This window comes from Molothrus aeneus, chromosome 31 (genome assembly GCF_037042795.1).
Source record: "Molothrus aeneus isolate 106 chromosome 31, BPBGC_Maene_1.0, whole genome shotgun sequence".
Lineage (NCBI taxonomy): Eukaryota > Metazoa > Chordata > Aves > Passeriformes > Icteridae > Molothrus > Molothrus aeneus.
Window position 1 is genome coordinate 411,354 of NC_089676.1, and position 26,899 is coordinate 438,252.

The 26,899-nt window shown below is 46.0% G+C and overlaps 1 protein-coding gene across 2 annotated transcripts in view; it reads left to right on the top strand.

Moving 5' to 3' along the window:
• The window catches only part of ASH1L (ASH1 like histone lysine methyltransferase), an 83,695-nt gene extending 57,166 nt beyond the window's left edge, over nt 1–26,529 (top strand). Inside the window, exons 11-28 of one of the 2 annotated variants that reach the window (XM_066568007.1) lie at nt 393–599; nt 3,353–3,499; nt 5,097–5,205; nt 5,375–5,536; nt 5,766–5,860; nt 6,728–6,882; nt 8,990–9,148; nt 9,559–9,613; nt 9,708–9,840; nt 13,178–13,426; nt 13,715–13,801; nt 14,662–14,752; nt 18,864–19,002; nt 20,004–20,176; nt 21,495–21,661; nt 22,587–22,627; nt 23,238–23,539; nt 24,362–26,529. In XM_066568007.1, coding sequence (XP_066424104.1) covers nt 393–599; nt 3,353–3,499; nt 5,097–5,205; nt 5,375–5,536; nt 5,766–5,860; nt 6,728–6,882; nt 8,990–9,148; nt 9,559–9,613; nt 9,708–9,840; nt 13,178–13,426; nt 13,715–13,801; nt 14,662–14,752; nt 18,864–19,002; nt 20,004–20,176; nt 21,495–21,661; nt 22,587–22,627; nt 23,238–23,539; nt 24,362–24,453 — 2,563 coding nt within the window. In that variant the 3' untranslated portion in view covers nt 24,454–26,529. The remainder of the gene's footprint in view (nt 1–392; nt 600–3,352; nt 3,500–5,096; nt 5,206–5,374; nt 5,537–5,765; nt 5,861–6,727; nt 6,883–8,989; nt 9,149–9,558; nt 9,614–9,707; nt 9,841–13,177; nt 13,427–13,714; nt 13,802–14,661; nt 14,753–18,863; nt 19,003–20,003; nt 20,177–21,494; nt 21,662–22,586; nt 22,628–23,237; nt 23,540–24,361) is intronic. The other variant, XM_066568008.1, reaches the window with a different exon arrangement.
• The last annotated feature ends 370 nt before the right edge of the window (nt 26,530–26,899 follow it).

The following is a 26,899-nucleotide window of genomic DNA, read 5'->3' on the forward strand; positions in this document are numbered from 1 at the left end:
TTTTATATATTATTTTATTTTATATATGTAGATATATTTATATTATAAATGTATTATAATATGTATAAATATATTATAATATATTAAGAATATATATTATATAAATATATAAATATATGATATAATTATATATTTATATTTATTAAATAAATATAAATATACAAATATAAATATACTATAATTATAGTAATTTTATTATAATAATTTCATTATAGTAATGATTGTATTATTAATAACCTAATAAATATTTACTATATATTGATAATATACATTTATTTTATTATCACCTTTATGATTTGATTCTTATCTTTCCATTTAGGATTTGATTCTGTTTACATGACAGATCCCAAGGGCCGTTCCCCTCCCTTGACGCTGTGTGTTGTGTGTTGCAGGATGATCTTTGCAGAGTGCTCCCCCAACACGTGTCCCTGTGGGGAGCAGTGCTGCAACCAGCGCATCCAGAGGCACGAGTGGGTGCAGTGCCTGGAGAGGTTCAGGGCTGAGGAGAAGGGCTGGGGCATCCGCACCAAGGAGCCCCTGAAGGCAGGACAGTTCATCATCGAGTACCTGGGAGAAGTGGTCAGTGAGCAAGAATTCAGGTAGGAATGTTTCTTTGCTGCTTCAGCATGGAAGGATCATAAATGGCTTTTAGGGACATGGACAGTTAAACTCTGTGCAAATCCAGTGTAGAGATCCTTGCAATGAGTAATTTGTAACATTGGTACGTATTTGATGGTATTTAGTAGTAATTATAAGTTCTACTCTAGGTCATGCATGTGTTGATTAGATTGTTCCAGGCTGAGTGACCAATTAGAATTTCCCAAAGGGGAGGATGAGGGGGAAAGGAAGGTTTAGAATTCTGGAGATTTTGGTCAACCAAGTTTTTCTCAGTCCAGTATTGAGGGGTGAATAATGTTTAAAATGGGTCATCTGCCCTATAAATACAAAATGCATTTAGCATGGAAGGCTCACAAATGACCTTTAGGGACATGGACAGTTAAACTCTGTGTAAATCCAGTGTAGAGATCCTTGCAATGAGTAATTTGTAACATTGGTACGTATTTGATGGTATTTAGTAGTAATTATTAAGTTCTACTCTAGGTCACGCATGTGTTGATTAGATTGGGAAATTCTAATTGGTCACTCGGCCTGGAACAAAGGGGAGGATGAGGGGGAAAGGAAGGTTTAGAATTCTGGGGGTTTTGGTCAACTAAGTTTTTCTCAGTCCAGTATTGAGGGGTGAATAATGTTTAAAATGGGTCATCTGCCCTATAAATAAAAAATGCATTTAGCATGTAAGGCTCACAAATGATCTTTAGGGACACAGAGAGTTAAAGTCTGTGTAAATCCAGTGTAGAGATCCTTGCAATGAGTAATTTGTAACATTGGTACGTATTTGATGGTATTTAGTAGTAATTATAAGTTCTACTCTAGGTCATGCATGTGTTGATTAGATTGTTCCAGGCTGAGTGACCAATTAGAATTTCCCAAAGGGGAGGATGAGGGGGAAAGGAAGGTTTAGAATTCTGGAGATTTTGGTCAACCAAGTTTTTCTCAGTCCAGTATTGAGGGGTGAATAATGTTTAAAATGGGTCATCTGCCCTATAAATACAAAATGCATTTAGCATGGAAGGCTCACAAATGACCTTTAGGGACACAGAGAGTTAAACTCTGTGCAAATCCAGTGTAGAGATCCTTGGAATGAGTAATTTGTAACATTGGTACGTATTTTATGGTATTTAATAGGAATTGTAAGTTCTACTCTAGGTCATGCACATGTTGATTAGATTGGGAAATTCTAATTGGTCACTCAGCCTGGAGCAAAGGGGAGGATGAGGGGGAAAGGCAGGCTTGGAATTTGGGGGTTTTGGTTTTTCCCAGTCCAGTATTGAGGGGTGATTCATGTTTGAAATGGATCATCTGCCTCATCTGCCCTATAAATGCAAAATGCCACAAGTGGCTGGATCTGAAATGAGAACTCTGCAGGATTTGGGCTGCTCCAGGTGGAACTGAGGGGCAGAGTGGGGCTGGAAGGGCCATGGGCTTCTGCAGGAAGATGTGAAGGGAAAAGAACTAGTGGAAGCATTGAAAGAAAGAAATTGTCTTGTTAACTCTGTGGGATATTTGAAGCTGGAGGGACTTGTTGCTCTCAGAGCTGCACCAGAAGGCAGCTGCATTCTCCTCATATAGAAATAAGCTCTGACTCCTGTCCCTGTGCTCTTGTGAGCCATGGATGATTCCAGAACCTGCCCACTGCCCAGAAGGAAGCGAGTTGTTCACATGTGCATACACAGACACCCCAAGGAATGTACACTCGCATTTTCTCTTCCATACATGAAATGTGTGCAAATCATCTGCAGAACCCAAAAGGGAGCATTCCAGAAGAGGAAATTTCTAAATTCTAACCCAAGCTCTGTCAGTGGCCTTGACTTATAAAAATAGGTACAATAGTGGTTTTTCTCCATCTCTAGGTGTAGGGTTCTATAAAATATATAAGATTATCATTGCTTTTTCTTTAAAACTGTCTTGGTTTGACAAGACAGGTGTCTGTCTGCTCAGGAAGGCAGGAGCCTCCCCTGAAATGGAAAATGTAAACCCTCTCCCTCTGAATTGTTATAATTTTGAAATTAAGGGGGGCTCTCAGGCAAAGCTATGGGAGCAGGAATAACAGTTCTTTATTGGGGAAGAAAATTTTAAAAAGAAAAAAAATATAAACAATGCAGTAATACAAAACAACACTGCCAGAGCCAGAACAGGCCCTGTCCCCTGTGTGTCAGGGGGTGGCACAGCCCCATCCCATGGGGGCTCAGCCCTCCTGCAGTGCCAGCTGTGGCTCTGCTGGAGCAGGGATCCTGCACAAGGGGGGAGTTTTCCTCTGCAGCTCCAGGGCTGCTGGAGATGGGCCTGGGTTCCCTCTGGCCATGCAGGGCAGCAGAAGCTGCTCCTCTGGCAATGCACTGGGCAAAGGCTGCTGGGCTGTCCCAAAGCTCAGATTGGATCCAGGTAGGAATGCTTGGCTCCTCCCCTGGGCGGAGCATCTCCCCATGGGATGATGGGATTGGATCAGCCCTGCAGGGACACTCAGTGGCCATGGACAGAAGATAATTAATAGTTAATGGCTCATTAACAGCAGATACCTCCTGGAGGGAGGATTGATTGTGGAAGAGATAAAGAGAACTGCCCAATGAACAGCAGATAATTGCTCCACAGATAGGAATAGAAAACACACCCCCATTTCCAACCTTGGCCAAAAGCCCTCTCTGAAATGTGCAATGTGCTCTAACTGTGCTGCTCCCTGTGTGCTGTGTGGGGACAAGCAGAATGACAAGTTCCACCGTGTGTTGCCCCACAGGAACCGGATGATTGAGCAGTACCACAACCACAGCGACCATTACTGCCTGAACCTGGACAGCGGCATGGTCATCGACAGCTACCGCATGGGCAACGAGGCTCGCTTCATCAACCACAGCTGCAACCCCAACTGTGAGATGCAGAAATGGTGAGCAAAGGGATTCTGCTCCTGCAGGACCTGTGTGCCCAGAGAGAGAGGGAGAACCAGTTCAGCTTAGGGAGTCAGATCTAAAAATAGGGAGGGGACTTGTGGTATTGACATTCTCTGAACAGAGAGAGACATAATCCTCTCTCCCAGGATTTTTCCTGGAGAAGGCAGTGAGAAGTTCAGAGAAGAAGAGAAAACAATTCTTATCTCTACTTGCTGCTCTTGTTGTTTGGCACATGTGGAATATGTTGTGGAGATTGTTGACTGAGAGTGATTTGTTAATTAGACACTGGTGATGGTTGTTTGGATTGATTGGCCAGTTGGGTCAAAGCTGTGTTGTGAGTGTCTCACACAGTCATGGGTTTTTCCTTAGTATCTCTTTAGTATATTATCTCTAAAACACTATAGTATTAGTGTAATACAGTGTAGCTTAATAAAGCATTTCTTCAGCCTCCTGAATCAATGGAATCAGAGCACATTATTCCCTATGGTGAAGTCACCCTGCATCAACGGGGAGTCAAACTGGAAACAATCCTTACATGGTGCTCATGTTGCTCAAGAGAAGCTGTGTAGGGTTGGTGAGTGCTGGATGCTTTGGAGATAGGATCCAAGTTTGCTGGCAGATCCAGCACTGCTGGCTGTCACACTGGGACATTTCCCTCCCAGCATTACTGGTTACACTGGGCTGTTTCCCTCCCAGTATTGCTGGTTTTCACACTCCTAATCTGCTGCTCTAAAATCATCTATCTGTATATAAACCCTTTCTTTTTGACAATTCAAATATCTTTTTAAAGCAGGAAAAAAGGAAATAGTGGGATTGCAGCACAGCCTGTGTCATACCTGCACTTAGGAGGAAATACTGCTGAGGGATTTGTAGTGAGTGATGGGCAGATGGTGGAACAGGAGTCACTGTACATCAAAGTAGCTCGTGGTTCTCAGATAATTCTAGATTTAAGCAATAGTAAAGTTTGAAATTTGAAAATCCAAATCAAAATAAAATAGTTGAAGAGAAAGAGAGGATTCTGCCCTGCTCAGGTGAGACTCCTCCTGCAGAGCTGCCTCCAGTCTGGGGTCCCATCACAGGAAGGATGTGGAGCTGCTGGAGTGAGTCTGGAGGAAGCACCAAATTAATTAGAGAGAAGGAGCAGCTGTGCTGTGAGGAAAGGCTGAAAGAATGGGGATTGTTCAGCCTGGGGAAGAAGAGCTCCAAGTGACCGAATTGTGTCCTTCCAGTACCTGAAGGAGCTGCAGGAAAGATGGAGAGAGATCATTCACAAGGGCCTGGAGTGACAGGACAAGGGGCAATGTCTTCCCACTGCCAGAGGGCAGGGTTAGATGGAATATTGGGAAGGAAATATTCCCTGTGAGGGTGGAGAGACCCTGGCATTGCTACTCTTGTTAAATGTGGTGTTCACTTTTAAGCTTTCAAAGTTTATTGTAAGAGATAAATAAAAGATCTGCACAAGCATAAGCCAGGGCACAGCAGAGGTGTTGCTGCCTGTCTCTAACACCGCCACTCTGTGCAAAAAGATGATTTTATGAATCTTTTTGAATTCTTGTTGAATTTTTGGGGTGTTTGGTTGTATTTTCCCCTCAGGTCTGTGAATGGTGTGTATCGGATCGGGCTGTATGCACTGAAGGACATGCCTGCTGGGACAGAGCTCACCTATGACTACAACTTCCACTCATTTAATGTTGAAAAACAGGTAAAAACCCCACTGTGAGACCTTGAAAAATCTCACTATGGCCTAATAGTTCTGTAAAGTGTGAAAACAACAAAACCTGTTGTGCTGTACTAGACAGAAAATGTTCTTTTTAATATTGAGAGAGAATCTAGACCTTTGGGTTTATTAGATTTTTTCTTTTTCCTCAAAGCAACTCTGCAAATGTGGCTTTGACAAATGCAGAGGAATAATTGGGGGTAAAAGTCAACGCATGAATGGACTCTCAAGCAAAAGCAACCAGCCTGTGAGCACCCACAGAAGACCTGGGAGGTCAAAAGAGAAGAGGAAGTCAAAGCACAAACTAAAGAAGAGAGTAAGTAGCAAAGACAGAGTTTGGGTGGGTGAGGTTGATAGGAAATCAGTCTGTGCCACCAGACCAAAAACTGGGGTATTTGTAAATTTTAAACTTGAAACAGAAACCCAAACTTTAAACAGAAATACAGTAGAGAAATGCTGCAGGTTCTGTCTCAGGGACTGCTTTGGCTGCTGTGCTGAGTTCTTGGCACAGTTTTTCCTGTCTATCAGAACAATCTGTTTTCCAGAGGGGCCACATCCCTGAGGAACCCAGTGAAAGTGTGAATGCCCCAACCAGGCTGACACCTCAGCTGCAGATGAAGCCCATGTCTAACAGGGAAAGGTAAGGGCTGATTTCAGGGGGATTTGCCTCAGGAATGGAGTGATATGCAAATACTGATGTGTTCTTCTAGAAGATGGGGCATCCTGAAATTGCTGAGGATGCAGCTTTTAATTCTCCTTGACCAGCCAGGCTGGAATTTCTCTCCACTGAGCAGAGAGTGCACAGGTTACACCTGTGAATATCCAGCTTTTCCCTATGTTAAAGAATGAATTTTCCAGTAAAAAGCATTTTTTAGTTCTGCTTTAGCAGAACTGGAATTCCTCTCCACCTAGCAGAGAATGCCCAGGTTACACCTGTGAATATCCAGCTTTTCCCTATGTTAAAGAATGAATTTTCCAGTAAAAAGCATTTTTTAGTTCTCCTTTAGCAGCCAGGCTGGAATTTCTCTCCACTGAGCAGAGAGTGCACAGGTTACACCTCTGAATATCCAGCTTTTCCCTATGTTAAAGAATGAATTTTCCAGTAAAAAGCATTTTTTAGTTCTGCTTTAGCAGAACTGGAATTCCTCTCCACCTAGCAGAGAATGCCCAGGTTACACCTCTGAATATCCAGCTTTTCCCTATGTTAAAGAATGAATTTTCCAGTAAAAAGCATTTTTTAGTTCTGCTTTAGCAGCCAGGCTGGAATTTCTCTCCACTGAGCAGAGAGTGCACAGGTTACACCTGTGAATATCCAGCTTTTCCCTATGTTAAAGAATGAATTTTCCAGTAAAAAGCATTTTTTAGTTCTGCTTTAGCAGAACTGGAATTCCTCTCCACCTAGCAGAGAATGCCTAGGTTACACCTCTGAATATCCAGCTTTTCCCTATGTTAAAGAATGAATTTTCCAGTAAAAAGAGCTTCTTGACCAGCTCCCTAATCCCTGCAGGAATTTTGTGCTGAAGCACCACGTGTTCTTGGTACGGAACTGGGAGAAGATCAGGCAGAAGCAGGAGGAGGTGAAGCACAGTGACAGCATGCACAGCTCGTCGCTGTACACGCGCTGGAACGGGATCTGCCGCGACGACGGCAACATCAAATCTGGTGAGGCCACCCCGGGACACAAAGAGTTAAAGTCTGGCTAAATCTATTCTTGGAATGAGTAACTTGCAACGTTGGTGTATATTTGTCTTGGTTTGCTAAGGAAGGCAGGAACCTCCCCTGAAATGGAAAATGTAAACCCCCTCCCTCTGAATTATTAGGATTTTGAAATTAAAAGGCTCTCAGGTAAAGATATGGGAGCAGGAATAACAGTTCTTTACTAGGAAAAATAAAAATACAAATGTAATAGTACAGACAAAAAAACCCCACTGCCAGAGTCAGCCCGTGCCCTGTCCCCTGTGTGTCAGGGGGTGGCACAGCCCCATCCCATGGGGGCTCAGCCCTCCTGCAGTGCCAGCTGTGGCTCTGCTGGAGCAGGGATCCTGCACAAGGGGGGAGTTTTCCTCTGCAGCTCCAGGGCTGCTGGAGATGGGCCTGGGCTCCCTCTGGCCCTGCAGGGCAGCAGAAGCTGCTCCTCTGGCAATGCACTGGGCAAAGGCTGCTGGGCTGTCCCAAAGCTCAGATTGGATCCAGGTAGGAATGCTTGGCTCCTCCCCTGGGCACAGCATCTCCCCATGGGATGATGGAATTGGATCAGCCCTGCAGGGACGCTCACTGGCCATGGACAGAAGATATTACCCAGAGGGAGGATTGGTTGTGGAAGAGATAAGGAGAACTGCCTAATGAACAGAGATAACTGCCCCACCTCTAACAGATGGAAATACAACACACAGCCCCACCTACATCTTGCAGCTTCTTCATTTGATAATCAGTGGTGGAGTTGCTACACCAGAGAAGAGGCTGTGATTTGATCTCTTACAAATTTCTGGTTTAGAAAGGAATATATTGCGTGGAGTGTGAAAAACACATTCACTCTCCTGTGAAAATTAAAAAGCTTTATAAAGGAAATTGGAGACAAGGACCAGAGAGCAAAGGTTGTTATGGCCACTCAGCCAAGAGCACACTGTTATCTTTGGGGATACCCCTTAAATACCTTTTCCATTACATCAGCCTGTTGCATGTTCATAGACCCTTATGCATATCCATAAACCAGTTTACATATTCCAGGAGCTATTTTACATGGCCCCTCCTTGGGTCCACCTTTTTAGAGCATGCATGTTTCTTGGCTGTGGTTTTGGCTCCTCTTTATCACATCCAGTCTGGGCCTTGGTCCATGCTCTCTTCAGACAGCAAATGCTGATGGTTGGCAGATCTGTACCGGTGTCCTCATCCTGTGTTCATTGGGTGTTAGCCCATCCCAGCAGGCATTTTAACAAAGCATCCTTACATCAGCTAGTTCACTAAGCTTAATTAACACAGAAGGAAAAACTACATCTTTATAACAAAGTTACTTTAATGTCCCACATACAGAATCCATTTTAATATTTGCAAAAAGCCAGTATTATAATGTGTATCTATAACACATATCAGCTATTTCACTACTATGTCTAAGCTTAATTAATGACAGAAATAAAAACTATATCTTTATAACAAAGTTACTTTAACACCACACATATAGAATCCATTTTAATATTTGTGAAAAGCCAATATTATAATATAATATGTATGTATAATATTGTATGTATAACACATACTTATATCAGCTATTTCAGTATTCTATCTAAGCTTAATTAGCAACAGAAATAAAAACTGTATAACAAACTTACTTTAACATCACACATGTAGAATCCATTTTAATATTTACCAAAAGCCAGTATTATAATGTGTATCTATAACACATACTTATATTAGCTATTTCACTTATATCAGCTATATTTCACTACTATGTCTAAGCTTAATTAATGACAGAAATAAAAACTGTATCTTTATAACTAAGTTACTTTAACACCACACATAGAAAATCCATTTTAGTATTTACAAAAAGCCAATATTATAATGTGTATCTGTAATATATACCTATATCAGCTATATCACTTATATCAGCTATATTTCACTATGTCTAAGCTTAATTAGCAACAGAAATAAAAACCATATCTTTACAACAAAGTTACTTGAACACCACACATATAAAGTGCATTTTAACATTTACACCAAGGCAGTATCACAGGATGTCTCTGTGATGTGGGGTGACCCTGTGCTCCTCTCCCAGATGTGTTCATGACCCAGTTCTCGGCGCTGCAGACGTCGCGCTCGGTGCGGACGCGGCGCTTGGCAGCGGCTGAGGAGAACCTCGAGGTGGCTCGTGCCGCCCGCCTGGCTCAGATCTTCAAGGAGATATGTGACAGCATCATAGCCTACAAAGGTGAAGGTGATACTCTTTAAAAAAAATCTTCGTGGGTATGTTTTCAAGCTCTGGAAATGGGAAATGCTAGAAAAATACGGGGGGGGGGGTTAAATCACTCTTGTTCTTTAAAATTTCTTCCCTTACCAATAATCACTTTGCTTTAGCTTCAACCCCCTGCTTTACCACCAGAATCTGCAGATGTTGCTGTCCTTTGAAATTGATTTTTCAAAATTCCAGAAAAAATCAGAAACTGTCGTCCTTGTGCTACGTGTACTGCAATTACAGGCACCAACATCTAGAAATGCAGAAGCATTTCAATTCCCCGTGGCTCAGATAACAGAAAAGCCTTTTTTTAACCCAGATTGAATGTTGTTAGTTGCTTTTCTTTAGAAGTTTCACTCCACTGATGTCACTAAGCTCTGTTCCTGTTGCAGACTCCTCCAGGCAGGCGCTGGCAGCTCCTCTCCTGAACCTGCCCCCAAAGAAAAAGTAAGTGCTGCCTTCCCAGAGCTGCTTTCTCTGATGGATTTGCACAGTGGGGATTGCTGCTGAGCCTGACATTGTGCCAACATTCCTGTTGTAGAAATGCAGACTATTATGAAAAGATCTCTGACCCCTTGGACCTTGCCACGATTGAGAAGCAGATCCTGACTGGTTACTACAAAACTGTGGAAGCTTTTGATGGGGACATGCTGAAGGTCTTCAGGAATGCAGAGGTGAGGCTCTGTCTGGCCTGAAAGCTGCTGCACTGGCAGCAGGGATGTGCCCTCTTTTAATGCTCTTACAGGAATAAAGGAAGAAATTTATTCTGGAGGAAGAGAACTCATGCTGATCCATTCCTGATGAGGGCTCCATAGGAAATCATGAGCCCTTGACTGCCTTGGGTCACAGAGAAGGTCAAGGACACTCAGGAATAGCTGATCTAAAGAAATTTTCATTCCTTTTGGAAGGGATACCCTGTTTTTCAGTGTGAGGTGTCATGGAATCACAGAATCATGGAATGGTTTAGGCTAGGAGGGACCTTAAAGCTCATCCCATTCCACCCCCTGCCGTGGGCAGGGACATCTTCCCCTGTTCCTGGCTGCTCCAAGCTCTGTCCAGCCTGGCCTGGAACCCTTCCAGGGATCCAGAAGGAGCCACAGCTGCTCTGGGCATCTGTGCCAGGGCCTCCCCACCCTCACAGGGAATATCTCCCATCTATCCAACCTAAATTCTCCCTTTTACAGTTTGAACCCATTCCCCCTTGTCCTGTCACTCCAGTTCCTGATGAACAGTCCCTCTCCAGCTTCCCTGGAGCCCCTTCAGACCCTGCAAGGACCTCTGAGGTCTCCACACAACCTTCTCTTCTCCAGGCTGAGCATTCCCAGCCCTCCCAGCCTGGCTCCAGGCCCCTCAGCAACTTCATGGCCTCCCTTGGACCTGCTCCAACAGTTCCATGTCCTTCTTGCATTGGGGGCCCTGGAACTGGACACAGCACCTCAGGTGGAGTCTCAGGAGAGCAAAGCAGAGAGGAAAAATCCCTTTCCTTGATCTACTGCCCATATTCCTTTGGATGCAGCCCAGGACAGGGGTGGTTTCTGGCCTGTGAACACGCAGGGCCAGAGCACGTTGAGTTTTTGGTCACCCATCACCCCAAATCCTCCTCCCAGGGCTGCTCTCAGTTCCTCCCCTGTCCGTGTCACATCCATGCACCTGCTGGCCAGAGTCAGGAGGGACATGGAGACCTCACCCCAGGTTTGGGGCTGCAGCTGCAGGGAGAGCCCCTCTCGGGAGCTAAACAGGAAATAAAGCACTTTTTGGGGTTTTGTGTTGGCCTTTGCAGGAATACTACAGCAGGAAGTCCCCAACAGGGCAGGACGTGTGCCAGCTGTGCAAGGCCTGCTACAACGCTGGCCAGGGTCAGGAGGGACATGGAGAGGCCACCAGGCCTCCCAGACATGCATGGACAGGAACTAAACAGAACAGGACTTGGAAATAAAGCACTTCTTGGGGTTTTTGGTGGTTTTTGCAGAAATACTACAGCAGGAAGTCCCCAACAGGACGGGCTGTGCAAGGCCTACTGGTATTCTGGCCAGAGTCAGGAAGGAGATGGAGAGGCCACCCCAGGTTTGGGGCTGCAGCTGTAGGGAGAACCCTTCCCAGGAGCTAAACAGGAAATGAAGCTTTTTTTGTGATTTTTGCAGAAATACTATGGCAGCAAGCCCCCAACAGGGCGGGATGTGTGCTGGCTGCACAAGGCCTACTACTACTCTGTCCAGAGTCATGAGGGAGAGGAGGAGGCCACCCCAGTTTTGGGGCTGCAGCTGTAGAGAGAACCCCTCCCAGAAGCTAAAAAGAAAATAAAGCACTTTTGGGTTTTTTTGTTGGTTCTTATAGAAATACTATGGCAGGAAGTCCCCAGCGGGGCAGGCTGCCCAAGGCCTACTACGACAGTGGCCAGGGTCAGGAGGGAGATGGAGAGGCCACCAGGCCTTCCAGGTGTGCACAGTCAGGAGTTAAACAGGAAATAAAGCACTTTTTTGGGTTTTTTTGTTGATTTTTGCAGAAATACTACGGCAGGAAGTCCCCAATGGGGCGGGACGTGTGCCGGCTGCGCAAGGCCTACTGATACTCTGAGAGTAGAGTCAGGAGGGAGATGGAGAGGCTACCAGGCCTCCCAGGTGTGCACAGAGACAGGAGCTAAACAGGAAATAAAGCACTTTTTAGGTTTTTTGTGATTTTTGTAGAAATACTCTACGGCAGGAAGTCCCCGATAGGGTGGGATGTGTGCCGGCTGTACAAAGCCTACTACAATGCTGGCCAGAGTCATGAGGAAGATTGAGTGGCCACCCCAGCTTTGGGGTTGCAGCTGTAGGGAGAACCCCTCCCAGGAGCTAAAAAGGAAATAAAGCACTTCTGGGGTTTTTTTATTGGTTTTTATAGAAATACCAGGAAGTCCCCAATGGAGCAGGCTGTGCAAGGCCTACTACAACAGTGGCCAGGGTCAGGAGGGACATGGAGAGGCCACCAAGCCTCCCAGGTGTACACAGACAGGAGCTAAACAGGACAGGACTTGGAAGTAAAGCTTTTTTGGGGTTTTTTGTGATTATTTTCAGAAATACTACGGCAGGAAGTCCCCGACGGGGCGGGACGTGTGCCGGCTGCGCAAGGCCTACTGATACTCTGAGAGTAGAGTCAAGAGGGACATGGAGAGGCCACCAGGCCTCCCAGGTGTACACAGACAGGAGCTAAACAGGACAGGACTTGGAAGTAAAGCTTTTTTGGGTTTTTTTGTGATTTTTGCAGAAATACTACAGCAGGAAGTCCCTGACGGGGCGGGACGTGTGCCGGCTGCGCGAGGCCTACTGATACTCTGGCCGGGATCAGGAGGGGACATGGAGAGGCCACCAGGCCTCCCAGGTGTACACAGACAGGAGCTAAAATAGACAGGACTTGGAAGTAAAGCTTTTTTGGGGTTTTTTTTGTGATTTTTTTCAGAAATACTACGGCAGGAAGTCCCTGACAGGGCGGGACGTGTGCCGGCTGCGCAAGGCCTACTAATACTCTGAGAGTAGAGTCAGGAGGGAGATGGAGAGGCCACCAGGCCTCCCAGGTGTACACAGAGACAGGAGCTAAAATAGACAGGACTTGGAAGTAAAGCTTTTTTGGGGTTTTTTGTGATTTTTTTCAGAAATACTACGGCAGGAAGTCCCTGACAGGGCGGGACGTGTGCCGGCTGCGCAAGGCCTACTAATACTCTGAGAGTAGAGTCAGGAGGGAGATGGAGAGGCCACCAGGCCTCCCAGGTGTACACAGAGACAGGAGCTAAAATAGACAGGACTTGGAAGTAAAGCTTTTTTGGGGTTTTTTGTGATTTTTTTCAGAAATACTACGGCAGGAAGTCCCTGACGGGGCGGGACGTGTGCCAGCTGCGCAAGGCCTACTGATACTCTGGCCAGGGTCAGGAGGGGACATGGAGAGGCCACCAGGCCTCCCAGGTGTACACAGACAGGAGCTAAAATAGACAGGACTTGGAAGTAAAGCTTTTTTGGGGTTTTTTGTGATTTTTTTCAGAAATACTACGGCAGGAAGTCCCCGACGGGGCGGGACGTGTGCCGGCTGCGCAAGGCCTACTACAACGCACGGCACGAGGCCTCGGCCCAGATCGACGAGATCGTGGGGGAGACGGCGAGCGAGGCCGACAGCAGCGAGACCTCGGTGTGCGACAAGGACAACGGGCACGAGAAGGACGAGGACGTCATCCGCTGCATCTGTGGCCTCTACAAGGACGAGGGGCTCATGATCCAGTGTGAAAAGTGCATGGTGGGTGTTGAGGTGTTGCTGGGTCTTGGGTATTCAGAGACACGAGCAGTGCTGGGTTGCTGTGAGGTTTTTTTATTGCATGAATAAATCAGTCTGGAAGGCAAAGATATTTCTGTTGCATGGAGATCTTGTCTGTGTGCTGACATGGTGTGAAATAGTTCATAGAAAATCTTGAATTTCCTGTGTGAAGCTTATTTTCTTGCTTTCCTTAATATTTGTTGAGAAAATGCAGCTTGCAGCTGTAATCTGGGCCAGGACTTTGTGACTGGGATGTACCTGTTCTTCCAGGTGTGGCAGCACTGTGACTGCATGGGTGTGAACTCAGATGTTGAACACTACCTGTGTGAGCAGTGTGAACCTCGAGCTGTGAACAGGGTAAAACAAAACTCTCCTTCCTATCACTCTTATAAAATTACAGCAGCTCCTTAGGGTTTTTTTGTATTTGTATTTTGAATTTGTATCTTTTGGGATTGGTGAAGCTTCCTTGATTTAGGTTCAGTTCCACGAGGGGTCAGTTTTTCTCTGTTTTTTTCTCAGTTTTCTCTGTGTATTTCCATAGGGTGGTGTGGGAATCAGAAAGATAGGAATCCTCACAGTCTCAAGAGGGTTTGATTTGTAGCCTTAGAAGAAGCCTAAATTAATGTAAAAGCAAAACACACAAACATTGAATAGAAAAATCATAAACTTAGGCTTCTATAGTTATAAGTAAGAATATTCTTTAAGTAAGTAAGAAAATATATGTCTGTAATTCATCTATATACACATCTATATAAAAATCTATATAAAAACATATATATAATATAATATAATATAATATAATATAATATAATATAATATAATATAATATAATATAATATAATATAATATAATATAATATAATATAATATAATATATAATATAATATAAGTATTTATAATAAAATAAGATGATAAAAAGTTTTGTAGTATAGTAATAATGTAATTGTATAAAATAAGCTAAAAGTTTAGATGTTATAATAAAAACATATGTAATATGTTACTTATTACATATTACAAACATGTACTAAGACCTTATTGGACAAAAATATCCACATTACAATAAAAAGAAATTAAAGTAACAAATCAAAAAAGCAAAATAAACTCTGTTAACATCACCTTATTGGGTCAGAAAATTATATAATACCTTATAACAAAAAACCTATAACCAACTATTTCCTATCTTATCAATCTCACAACTCCCTTTCTTTTTCCCTGCAGGAGGTTCCCATGATCCCTCGGCCCCACTATGCCCAGCCTGGCTGTGTTTATTACATCTGCCTCTTGAGGGATGATCTGCTGCTCCGCCAGGGTAGGTGCTGCCTCTGGGGCCAGCAGTGTGCAGGGATCTCTGGCATTACCCTGGCAAAAACACTTCCATTTTTCACAAGTGGAAGCTGCCACTTGGGGCAAAAATACTTTGATTTTTCACAAGTGGAAGCTGCCACTTGTAGCATTACCCTGGCAAAAATACTTTGATTTTTCACAAGTGGAAGCTGCCACTTGTAGCATTACCCTGGCAAAAATACTTTGATTTTTCACAAGTGGAAGCTGCTGCTTGTGGCAAAAATACTTTGATTTTTCACAAGTGGAAGGTGCTGCTTGTGGCAAAAATACTTTCATTTTTCACGAGTGGAAGCTGCTCTCTCTGCAGTGCTGGGAGTGACACACAGTCAGAATTCTCACAGGCTGTTGATGAAGAAATGTTAATTAGCACAGGGCTGTCCTGGCCAGGGGAGGATGATGCTGAGCCAACTGCTGGTAGTTAACATTTAGAAGTAAAGGCCAAGAAGGCTGTCAGACCTCCAGTATTTTAGTGCAGAATGGGCATTAAAACACCCAGCTCGTTGCTTGTGTGTTCCCTAAAGCTTATCTCTTCTGGACTGTGCTCTCAATTCCTGAATCTCTCCAAGGCAGCTGCCACAGACACACAATTCAGCTCACTGATTATTTTTTAATTTCATCCTACAAATATTCACAAGGTTAGAAAGAACCCTTTATCATTATCAGGAAACTGCTCTTGAACGAGTGAAACCAGCTGATAAGTTTGCTAGAGGGAAATAGGAGAGCCTTCAGGAAAATGGGGAATTTAGAAAAAGGTCAAAAACCAGCATATTCATTATCCCATCTGCAAGATTCTGGAATTTGCATTCAGTTCTCCTTGCTGGGTGTTGCTCTGCATTGTCTGTTCTGTCCAGAGTTCAGCCTTTGGGCTTCTCATGTCTTTTTTTTACTTCAAGGGCTGTATCAGAACTTGCTTTTACATTTTCTGTTGAAATGGATGATGTTTTATCAGGGGCTTGTGGCATCTTCCAGGTGTTCAGAGCATTAAGATAATTTCTGTCCCAGTGTGGTAAATTTTCCTTGTGTGCCTCTGATCTGATCTTGGTGACCTTCATTAGAGAAATGCCCTTTCAAGAGAGAAATGTCCCTCTGTAGGACATTTCTGAGCTCTGTGTGCCATCAGCAGGGGACAAAGGAGACCAAACTGCAGCTGCTGGGCACCAAATGCCTCTGCAGGCACAGGGAGCAGCTGAAGCAAATTCCACCACAAGGTGCTGGAACAGAACATGCAGCTCCAGCAGGGGAAGGGGAAATCCATGGCCTTGTTGATTTTTCCACTCTGAGTCCTCAGGCAGGACCTTTACTGTGCTGTGGGTGTATCAGGCAGCTTGGACTGTGGAAAAAACAGCTTTTTACTCCTTCTGGTATCTAAAGTGCCTCATAATTCCACACTCTGAGGCAAAATCATGGCCTGCAGCCCCTCAAGTCTGTGTGTGGTTTATATTTTCCTGGGAGCTGTGTATTGGGAAGAGGCTGATGTTGCCACAAAGCCTGGAAGTGCATGGAGTGCCTGCCCAGGAGGAGCTGCACCCTGAACAGCAGTTCCAAGCTTGAGAGCTGATGTTTTGGAGGAACAAGACTGAAAATCAGCTGTGTGAGTGGTCACACTCTGCTGTGACCAAATCCCTCTCAGAGGCATCTCAGGGGTGGCTGCAGAACTTGTTTCCTAATTTTTTGGCAATTCTGCTGGAAGTTGGTGAGTTTTACACCACTGCAAAAATTCTCTAATACCTAAACTCAGGAGATTATACAAATAAAACAGATCTGATCCATTACATCCCATGGAGTTCTGTCTTGGATAGGAATTGATAAATAGGGGTCAGAATGGATCCTGGAAAACCCACCTAGCCAGAAATTCTAACAAATCATCATCCCTGATGCACCAGCAACAGCTGCTGTGTTTTTTCCTTGGAAACTTCATTTTTGAGGCAGTAGATCTTTATAAACTGGAATTCAAATCAAGTTTCCTGATCTTTAGAGCAAGAGTCTACATCTCCTTCTGAATGCTCCTTTTTCAGTCAGGCACAGTAATGCTGGGGTTGCTTTCTTCTCATGGGAGAGGTGGGGAAGAAGAGTTGAAAAAAGCTGGTTTAAAATGAGGTTTAAAATTGAAATGGTTTTATTTACATTCTGCTTGGGGCCAGTACTCCTCTGAGGATGTTCCTTGTATTCTAAGAGTCTTTTAAGGAACCCACCTCTCCAATTTCTTTAAAAGCTACTCATAAAGTTGTAAGGGAAGCTGTTGTTATCCCAGTTTTAGGTCAAGACACCAAGTTCTGTGGTGTGGTCAAAATGCTGGAGGGAAGGGATGGATCCAGAGGGACCTGGACAGGCTGGAGAGGAGGGACCACAGGAACCTCATGAAATTTAGGTTGGATATATGGGAGAAATTTCTGCCTATGAGGAGTCCTTAGGAGCATCTTTTAAACTTAGATAAGATTGATAAATGAGATTATATGAATGAAAATATAATGTGCTTCATTTTAATCCTGAATCTGCTTATAGCAAAACTGGGGTGTGAATGACCCTGGGGCCATGATGTCCTCAGTGGTTCCTGGCATCTTTTTCCCAAGATTAATAATAATCATTAATAACACCAATATCCATGGAAGACAAACAGCCAATAACTACACATATACAAAAATAGGGAAAACAACTCCCAGGAGTCATTGTAACTTAATGGAAACATGAGAAAAATGTTCTAGCTGAGTCAAAAAGGCAAAGGGAGTATCAGAAATTGTTATGCACAAAATAGCAGAGGGGTTGTGCCCTTCTGTAACCTCCTGGGGTGTCTGTCTGCCCTGCCTGCCCTGTGCTGCTCTGACATCCCATTGCTCAGAGGATCCCACTACCTGGAAAAACAAGGATAACAGAGATAATCTGATCTGGATCATCTTTTCTGTGGACAGAGTCTGCCCAGGTGATTTGGAGGGTGAATGATGAAGGTCTGTGAAATGTGGCTCAGGAAGGTGCAACGATGCAGAAATTAGGGAACAACCAGAAATTAGCTGGCAACAGTTAAAGTCTAGGAAGGATTTTTTTATAAAATCATGACTAGACTGTGGCAAGCCTTGCCACAGGAGGGTGGAGAGGTTAGAGCATAAATGGTTCCAAAAAAGATTAGACAAATACTTGGAAGAAGGATTAATCCCCAAAGCTCTAGCCTTTGGCTCTGAAAGTCCATGAACAGAAAAGGCAGGGACAGCACAGGGAGGTTTTCCCTGGCTTGTCTGTTCCTGTGCTCTCTCCTCCTGAGCAGCTGCTGCTGCCAGCCACAACATTCTGCTGTGTGACCTCTGCTCCTACCCAAGGGAGCTTTTATGACTTGGGACCTCCCAGGTTTTGGTCATTTTTATGTAAATAACAGAAGTGGAATCTCTTGCCAGCCCTGGAAGTGCTTAAGGCCAGGTGGGAGTTCTGAGCAGCTTGGTCTGGTGGAAGATATCCCTGCACATGGCAGGGGGGTGGGTCTGGATGGTCTTTAAAATCCTTTCCAGCCCAGGTTATTCTGGGATTTCACAGGCAGAGCAGAGAAATTAGGGAGTGAATTCACTTATGGGACAAAGTTAATACATTTGAGCTTAGGGGTTGCCCTTGGGAAACACTTTTTGATTGCCAGCAGTGCCAGTTTGTTCAGTCCTTTTTGAATTCTCTTTACCTTTCCTGAGCTCTACATCTCATTGGAATTCTGCTGGAATAACCAAAGGCTTGGGGCTTCTCAGGACAGGATTTTCTTAATAGTAACCTCCTCCCTAAGTATCTTCTCTCTCGCATATTTATTGCAGCCATCACTAATTCCTACACCTTTTCCTAATCATGACTGGCATGTTTACATATCCTGTGGTTTGTCATGGTTTTGATCCCTTGGAGGCTGGTGTTTTGAGTCTGCCATGGAAAGCTGTGGGTAGTTTTTGTGTAAAGCTGCTGTGAAAAACATCTGAGTGCTCTTGGCAGCTTCTGCAGTGGCTTCATGTCATTCCTTACAATCCAGCATTAGGTTGTGTTCATTTTAATGATTATTTCCTGTGGTTCTGCTGTGCTGGGCTCAGGCCAGGTGTGTCCTTTGTGTCCCTGGACAGGTGACTGTGTGTACCTGATGAGAGACAGCCGCAGGACCCCCGACGGGCACCCGGTGCGGCAATCGTACCGGCTGCTGTCCCACATCAACCGCGACAAGCTCGACATCTTCCGCATCGAGAAGCTCTGGAAAAACGAGAAGTGAGTGCCAGACAGCCTTGGAGTTTGAGCCATCCCACTGACCTGCCTGCCAAAGCACAGGAATTTTGTGCTAGTCTCACCTTTAGGATGCAGCAATGAGCAAAGTGCAGAGGTTGGGAATTCCCAACTGGAGCTTGTGCTCTGTAGCTGCACGGTGGAAACACGTGAGGTTGGAGGTTTAATCAAAGGATCACAGATAGAAATGGATTGATTTCCTCAGTGTTGGAACAGGCTGTGGATGCAGTGACAGCTGTGCTGTGCTGTGGGTGCAGTGACAGCTGTGCTGTGCCCATGGAAACCACACTGGAGCTTGTGCTCCACAACTGCATGGTTGGAAACACGTGAGATTGGAGGTTTAAGCAAAGGATCACAGATAGAAATGGATGGATTTCCTCAGTGTTGGAAGGGATTGTGTGTGCAGTGACAGCTGTGCTGTGCCCTGGCCAGTTACAGTCTGCTGTGCCCATGGAAACCATGCTGGAGCTTGTGCTCCACAACTGCACAGTGGAAACACATGAGGTTGGAGGTTTAATCAAAGGATCACAGATAGAAATGGATGGATTTCCTCAGTGTTGGAACAGGTTGTGGGTGCAGTGATAGCTTTGCTGTGCTGTGGGTGCAGTGACAGCTGTGACCAGTCACAGTCTGCTGTGCCCATGGAAACCACGCTGGAGCTTGTGCTCCACAACTGCATGGTTGGAAACACGTGAGGTTGGAGGTTTAATCAAAGGATCAGAGATAGAAATGGATGGATTTCCTCAGTGTTGGAACAGGCTGTGGATGCAGTGACAGCTGGGCTGTGCCCTGGCCAGTCACACTTTGCTGTGCCCATGGAAACCACACTGGGAGGGTTTGTCCTCACTGCAGGCAGGCAGTGGAACATGGAACTTGTGTGGCTCTGCTGTTCATCACAGCAAGAAAGGGAGCTCCAAAGAAAGCAGGGGGCATTGAGGGGTTGTGTCATGGCCTGATTGGTGTTTGTGTCCCCTTTGCACCCTCAGGGAGGAGCGCTTTGCCTTTGGCCACCACTATTTCCGTCCACACGAAACGCACCATTCCCCGTCTCGCAAGTTCTACCACAACGAGCTCTTCCGGGTGCCCTTGTATGAAATCATCCCCTTGGAGGCCGTGGTGGGGACCTGCTGTGTGCTAGACCTCTACACCTACTGCAAAGGTGGGAATTAAACACATTCCTAAGCATTTGGGCACTGGGCTGTGGTGGGTTAACCCCTGCTGGAAGCTCAGCATTACCCAGCCACTCTCTCCCCCTGGGATGGGAGGGAACAGGTAAGAGTTAAACCCCAGGGGTTGGGATAAAAAACAGTTTCATGGTTGAAACAAATTAAAATATTGTAGTAATAATAATGATAGTAGTAGTAGTAATGGAAAGGGAGGTTACAGAAAGAGAGGTGTCCAATATCTGAAGGGGCTAGGAGGAAGGTGGAGAGAGGCTCTTAATCATGAACTGGAGTCACAGGACAAGAGGAAATGGCTTCAACCTGAAAAGAGAGGTAATTTAGGTTGGATACACAGAGGAAATTCTTACCTGTGAGGGTGGGGGGGGCCCTGGCACAGGTGCCCAGAGCAGCTGGGGCTGCCCCTGGATCCTTGGAAGTGTCCAAGGCCAAGTTGGACAGGGCTTGGAGCAGCTTGGGACAGTGGAAGGTGACTCTGCCCATGGCAGGGAGTGGAATGGGATGAGCTTTAAGGTCCCTCCCAGCCCAAACCACTCCATGATTCTGTGAATAAACCCCAGGGAGCACAAGTGATGCCCAGTGCAGCCACTCCCCAGCATGACTGGGGATCGCAGCCACCCCCACTGGGCTGGACACTCCATGGTGTGGAACATCCTGGGGTCAGCTGTGCTGGCCCTGCTGGCAGAGCAGGGGAGCCTGGAGAGTGCTGGGCGGAGGGTGAGCACTGCTGGGCACCAGCCAACATCATCCTTACCCTGAACCAGGCACTGGGACAAATCCACTCTGTTCTGGAAGCAAGGACATGCCCTGGAGCAGTTCCTGCTGTCCAAAGGCTGTGGGGATGCTTGTGTGGCTCAGAGCTGGCCCAAAGCTGAGGCTTTGCCCTGGGACAGGGATTCCTGTTTGAAGAGGGAAGAGAAAATGATGTCGGTTGAAAATTGTGTCTGTGAAGGTTTGGGAAGTGTTTGATCAGAGTATGCAGGTGTTCAGAGTGACCCTGCTGGGGTTCTGAGTGAGAGAGCAAACAGGGACATGGAAACCACACTGGAGCTTGTGCTCCTCAACTGCATGGTGAAAGCAGGTGAGGTTGGAGGTTTAAGGAAAGGGTCAGAGATAGAAATGGATGGATTTCCTCAGTGTTGGAAGAGATTGTGGGTGCAGTGACAGCTCTGCTGTGCCCATGGAAACCACGCTGCAGCTTGTGCTCCACAACTGCATGGTGGAAACTTGTGACCCCTGGGATAAACCACATTTCCCCCTCAGTCCATGACTGTTTTCTCCTTGTTCTGGTGCCAGGGAGGCCGAAGGGGGTGAAGGAGCAGGATGTTTACATCTGTGATTACCGCCTGGATAAATCAGCTCACCTCTTCTACAAGATCCACCGCAACCGCTACCCCGTGTGCACCAAGCCCTACGCCTTCGACCACTTCCCCAAGAAACTCACACCCAAGAGGGATTTCTCTGTGAGTGGCTTTGCTCTCAGCTTCCTCATCTGGTTTTAGGAGGCTGGATGGAGTTCTGGAAAGCTCCTGAGTGTTGATAAATGAAGCTTGGTCAGGCAGAGGGAGCTGATGCTTTAGGTGGGGGTCAGGCTCTGCTCCCAAGGAACAACGGGCAGGACAAGAGGAAACGGCCTCAAGTTGTGCCATGGGAGGCTCAGGCTGGATATCAGGAGGAATTTCCTCATGGAAAGGGTGGTCAGGCCTTGGCAGGGAGGTTTGGAGGCCCCATCCAAACCTCTCTCCAAATCCAGGGAGGTTTGGAGTCCCCATCCCTGGAGGTGCCCAAGGAACACCTGGAGGTGGCACTCAGAGCTCTGGGCTGGGGACGAGGTGGGGATGGGGCACAGCTTGGATTGGATGCTCTGGGAGGGCTTTTCCAACCTCAGTCATTCCATGATTCTCTGAGTATGCACAGCCTGGGGGAAAAGCTGGCTGGAAAGCAAGCTTGGAAAGAAAACTGGGTGGAACAGAACCTGCAGGTGAGAGGTAGAGAGGTGCTCAGGGAATGGTGATGGTGAGCTCAGAGAGAGACTCAGAGGTAGCAGATCTGCAAACCTTCTGCAAGTGAGCTCTGCTCTTCCTGGAGCAGATGTTTTTGTAGTGGCTTTGGAGAAGGTTCCAGGTTGATGCTGTGCAGAAAGCAAAGATGATTTTTGTCATGATGGTCTGTGGCTTGAAATTTACTTAGAAGATACGAAGAACCAGACAAATCTGGCTCTAATTGATCTTATTACATGATTGTGCCTCCTCCTGTGAAGTCTCTTTGAGGTACAACAGCATTTCCAGAGCGTCCTGCATTGGCACTTCCAGAGCATTTGACAGAGCAGCACTTCCTTCCACTGTGACTCTGATTTGGTATTGATCATAATCTTTATTGTTCTTGCAGCCTCATTATGTGCCAGACAACTACAAGAGGAACGGAGGCAGGTGAGTCTCTCCTCCCAGATCGTTGAGAAGAGATGAAATAATGTTGTTTGTTTCTTGTGCCCACTCTCCTCCTGCCCCTTTCCCCTGGGTGCTATGGAAATAAGAAGTTTAAATTATTTAAAGCTCTCTAAACTTGCAGAGAGATAAAAGGGAACAAGTGAGGCAGGATAGGCATTAATAATAATGTACATCAGGAAAAGAAAGGAGCCATTTGACAGTCAGAAAAAAGCAGCTGAGTGAGGAGATGCTCAGAACAGGAGGCTCCAGCCTTCCCAGATGGAGGAACCCAGGTCCTGGGCCTGCTGCCTGTGTCTGTGGGGCAGTCAGAGCCCAGACCTGCTAGAGCCTGCAAGAACATCCCACTAAGGGCTGGGCCACAGTGGTTTTGGAGGTAAAATCTTTTGAAACTGAAAATAAAAATCCATTTGTTTTTCAAAGCTGTGTTTGGTGCGATGCAGATAAAGCTGTAGCACTGGGGGGTGTGAGTGCAGGGATGGAGGAAGAAATTGAGCTCCAGAGATCCCCAACCATGGATGAGTCCTGAACTCGCTGGGAATTGTCCTTTGAGCTGAAAAACTTCTCTTTAAACCCTTTTTTTTTTTCCTGTAAGGTCATCCTGGAAATCGGATCGCTCGAAACCACAAATCAAAGACTTAAACCAAGAGGAAGATTCCCTGCCCCTGATGGAGGAGGTGCTGGGGGCCCCTGAGCAGGCTCCAGGGGAGCTGCCCAGCCCCGAGGAGCCCGACAAGGAGCCCGTGCCCAGCGAGAGCTGCGAGGCTGAGAAGAAGGGGGACGAGAACCCCTCGGACTCGAGGCCGCTCTGCAGCCCCGAGGAGCGGCGGCACCTGCAGAGGGAGAGGCTGAACCAGATCCTGCTCAACCTCCTAGAGAAAATCCCAGGGAAAAACGGTGAGAATTCAGGCTCTGCTTGCACAGCCCCTGGGTCTCCTGCAGCTCTGGGGTCACTTGGCTGAGCTGTGTTGATACAATGAATGGTTTTGTGTGGATTTCTTGCTAGTGGGCATTAGGAAAGTCAGTTTTCTTTGTAGCCACGTTTTCCTTTGCAACAGAAATCCACTAAATTTTCCAAGTGAAATTTCTTACAACTATGACACTGTTTTGTATCATATTTTTAGGGTCTTTTTGTATAATATTTTTAATAACCACAAAACCTTTCCATAAACTCATTCCCCCCTGCATCGTTCAATATCTACAATGGAGAAACTTAACAGACAGGCCAGGAAAGACTGAGGGGAATTTGGAAAGTCTCTTTTGACCTTTCATGAGCTTTACTTTGGTTCTGAGTGCCTGCTGTAGGTGTTGTCTGAGCTGTGGGATGAGAGACACTGGTAAAGTGTGACCCTGCTTTTAAATTCAAGCCCAGGATGAGCCCTGTCCAGTCTGTCCAATGCCACACAGTCATGGACTGATGCTTCATTTGGGTTGAGAGGATTTTTGGAGCTTTTCTGGTCCAGCCATGGCTCAGGGCTTGGGTCACTCAGCACCTTTTCCAGGCATGGTTTGGATTTCCTGGAGGGAAACATCCTTGAAAGAACCAGGAATAAAGAAACAGGAATTTTGTGTTCGAGGAGTGATGGGAGGCAGCGCTCAGTGCTGAGCTCTGGGTGCCCAGGTGGGGCATCCCTCACAGGTTGGATCCATGATCCTGGAGGTCTTTTCCCAGCTCAGTGATGCTGTAGTGACCGAGGTGCCCCTTGTGCTCTGTTGCAGCCATCGATGTCACCTACCTGCTGGAGGAGGGCTCGGGCCGGAAGCTGCGGCGCCGCACTCTGACCATCCCCGAGAGCAGCTTCAGGAAGTGACCCAGGAGGGGCAGCCGAGCTCTGGGGTCTGTCTGGGCTGGGGGCACAGCCCAGCCTGGGGAAGGAGGGCAGCAGCAAACTGACAAAATACAAACAGTAGCACCTGGGGGGCCGGGCTGGCACGGCGCCCACCCTGCTCTGCAGTGCTCTTGGTGTGTGTGTTGGTGGGCGTGCCTTGTATTGATGTTAGGTACTGAGGAAACCTCGTGGTTATTGTCCAGGATGGTCAAATTTAATTTATTTTTGCTTGATATTCCCACTCAGAGGAGAAAAAATGAAACAAAACAAAAAAATTTAAAAAAATAATAATAATAGGGAGGGCAGAGGAAAAGGACTGAGTTACTCTGAGGAGGATGTGCCCCACGGTCACTGCTCACCTGGGATTGTACCAGCCACCCTCAGCACCGCCAGGGAAGGGAATCCAGGAATCCAGAGGGGAGAGGAAAGGCCCAGTGGCTTAAAAGGAAAAGCTGCCCTGAAGCTGTGGCCTCTGATTTGCACAAGTTCCAAGAAGAGAGAAACGTCCCCAGCCGAGCACGAGGTTCGCCGTGGGACAGCTGAGCACGTGTCCCTGTGGTCTGTGCCAAGGAGAAGCTTCCAGAGGCCCTTGGAGCAGGGCAGGAGAGCTGGGATGAGGCACTTGCTGTGCGGGGGGAGGGGGTGGGGTGTGAGTTTTTTTCACTTTTTTTCTGCAGAGAAATTTTATAAAAGCGAAGTCAGCTCCTGACGCCACCATTGCTGTTGGTTTTTTTGATAAGCTGTGGTTCTCGTGTGTCTCGTGTGTTGTGCAAATAAAAATCCGTTAAAAGAAAAAAGGAAAAAAAAAAAAAAAACAAAACAAAACGAAAAAAAAAACCACCAAAAAAAAAACAACCCCAAGGACCCTTTCACTCCGTGCCCGTCAGGCAGTATCCGAGCGAGTGTTTGTCGTGAGCTGTAGAATTTATCAACTGCTAACACTACCCTCGTGTGCTGGTGGACAGCCGAGCGTCCGGGCAGCGGCTCCCGCTGGCCCCACCCCGCGGCCATTGTCGCGATTGTCGCGATTGTCCCGCCAGCCCCCCCCCGCTGCCCCCGGACGGTGGCTTTGCTTTCCTGTCTCAGACGTACACATGCATATCCAGTCCTGTTTTAGGTGTTCTTATAAGAAATCCAGTTTTTAATGTGCCAAGTTGTATATATCTGCTGCGTGGATGTAAAGCAATACCGTAGTTACATGTTCCTTTTTATGGACCAAGCTCGTCCTAATGTACATTCTTGTTATTATTATAATTATTTTACTCTTAGTGGAACATGACTCATTCCATTAACTTTTATGTGTTGATTTAAAAAGAGAAAACAAAACAAAACAAAAAAAAAAAAACACAAAAAAAAAGAAAGGAAAAAAACCCTTTGAGAAAAAAAATATTTTATTAAAAAAAAAAGAAATAAGAAAATAGTTTGGAATATTTTCTTACTGTAGAGAAGCACTGTACAGTACCAGGAACCCTGAGTATAAAATACTCGTGCGTGTAGTAGGAATATCGCATGTCCAAACCCTCGAGTTGTCTCATTTAGTTTCAAACAGAAATCATTGTCTCAAATGGTGTTAAACACTAAAAAGTTTTTAAAAAAAAAAAAATAAAGTGCGTACAGAAGCGAGACACTAGCTCTGTCATTTTATCTTTCTTTTGTTGAAAGACTAAACAAAATGTTTTTTAGACAATCAAATGTTAGGTAAGTGCAAAGAATTGTTTTTTCTTACTGGTGTAGAAATTAATGACTTTTTTTATTTTTTGGTTATTTTATAATACTGAGCAGACCCGTGTGTCCCCAGGATCGCCGCCGGAGCCAGGAAGCACTACGTTACTGCAAATAGAGCTGAACCTTAGTCTGCATGGGTGTAGGCTGTGTGATTGCTGAAAATAAATGCTGCTAATATATTTCCTTTTTACAAAGCATATCTAAATAGATCATTGTTTTGATGTTAATCTTTGTAAATTATGTATTACCAATTTTAACATTGGATGTAATTGCATAAAAAGCCTGCATCTCAATCCTGAGAGTCTAGTATTAAATGGAAAAATCTTTTCCTAAGGTTGGCTCGGGGGGTTTTCTTTGCTGAGCTGGGTGGGAGGGTGGATGGACAGGAGGACAGGAGGAGGTGGATGGACAGGATCCACCTGGGCAGGCTGGATCCATGGGATCCATGGGATCCATGAGATCCATGGAGTGAGGCTCAGCAGGTGCTGGGTGCTGCCCTTGGGTCACAGCAACCCCCACAGAACGTTCCAGGCTTGGGGAAGAGTGTCTGGAAAGGCCCTGGGGGTGCTGGGGACAGCAGCTGGACACGGGCCCAGGTGTGCCCAGGTGTGCCCAGGTGGGCAAGAGCCAATGGCACCTGGCCTGGACCAGGACAGTGACCCCAGCCCCTTGTGCTGCCTCTGCTGAGAGACCTCAAACCCTG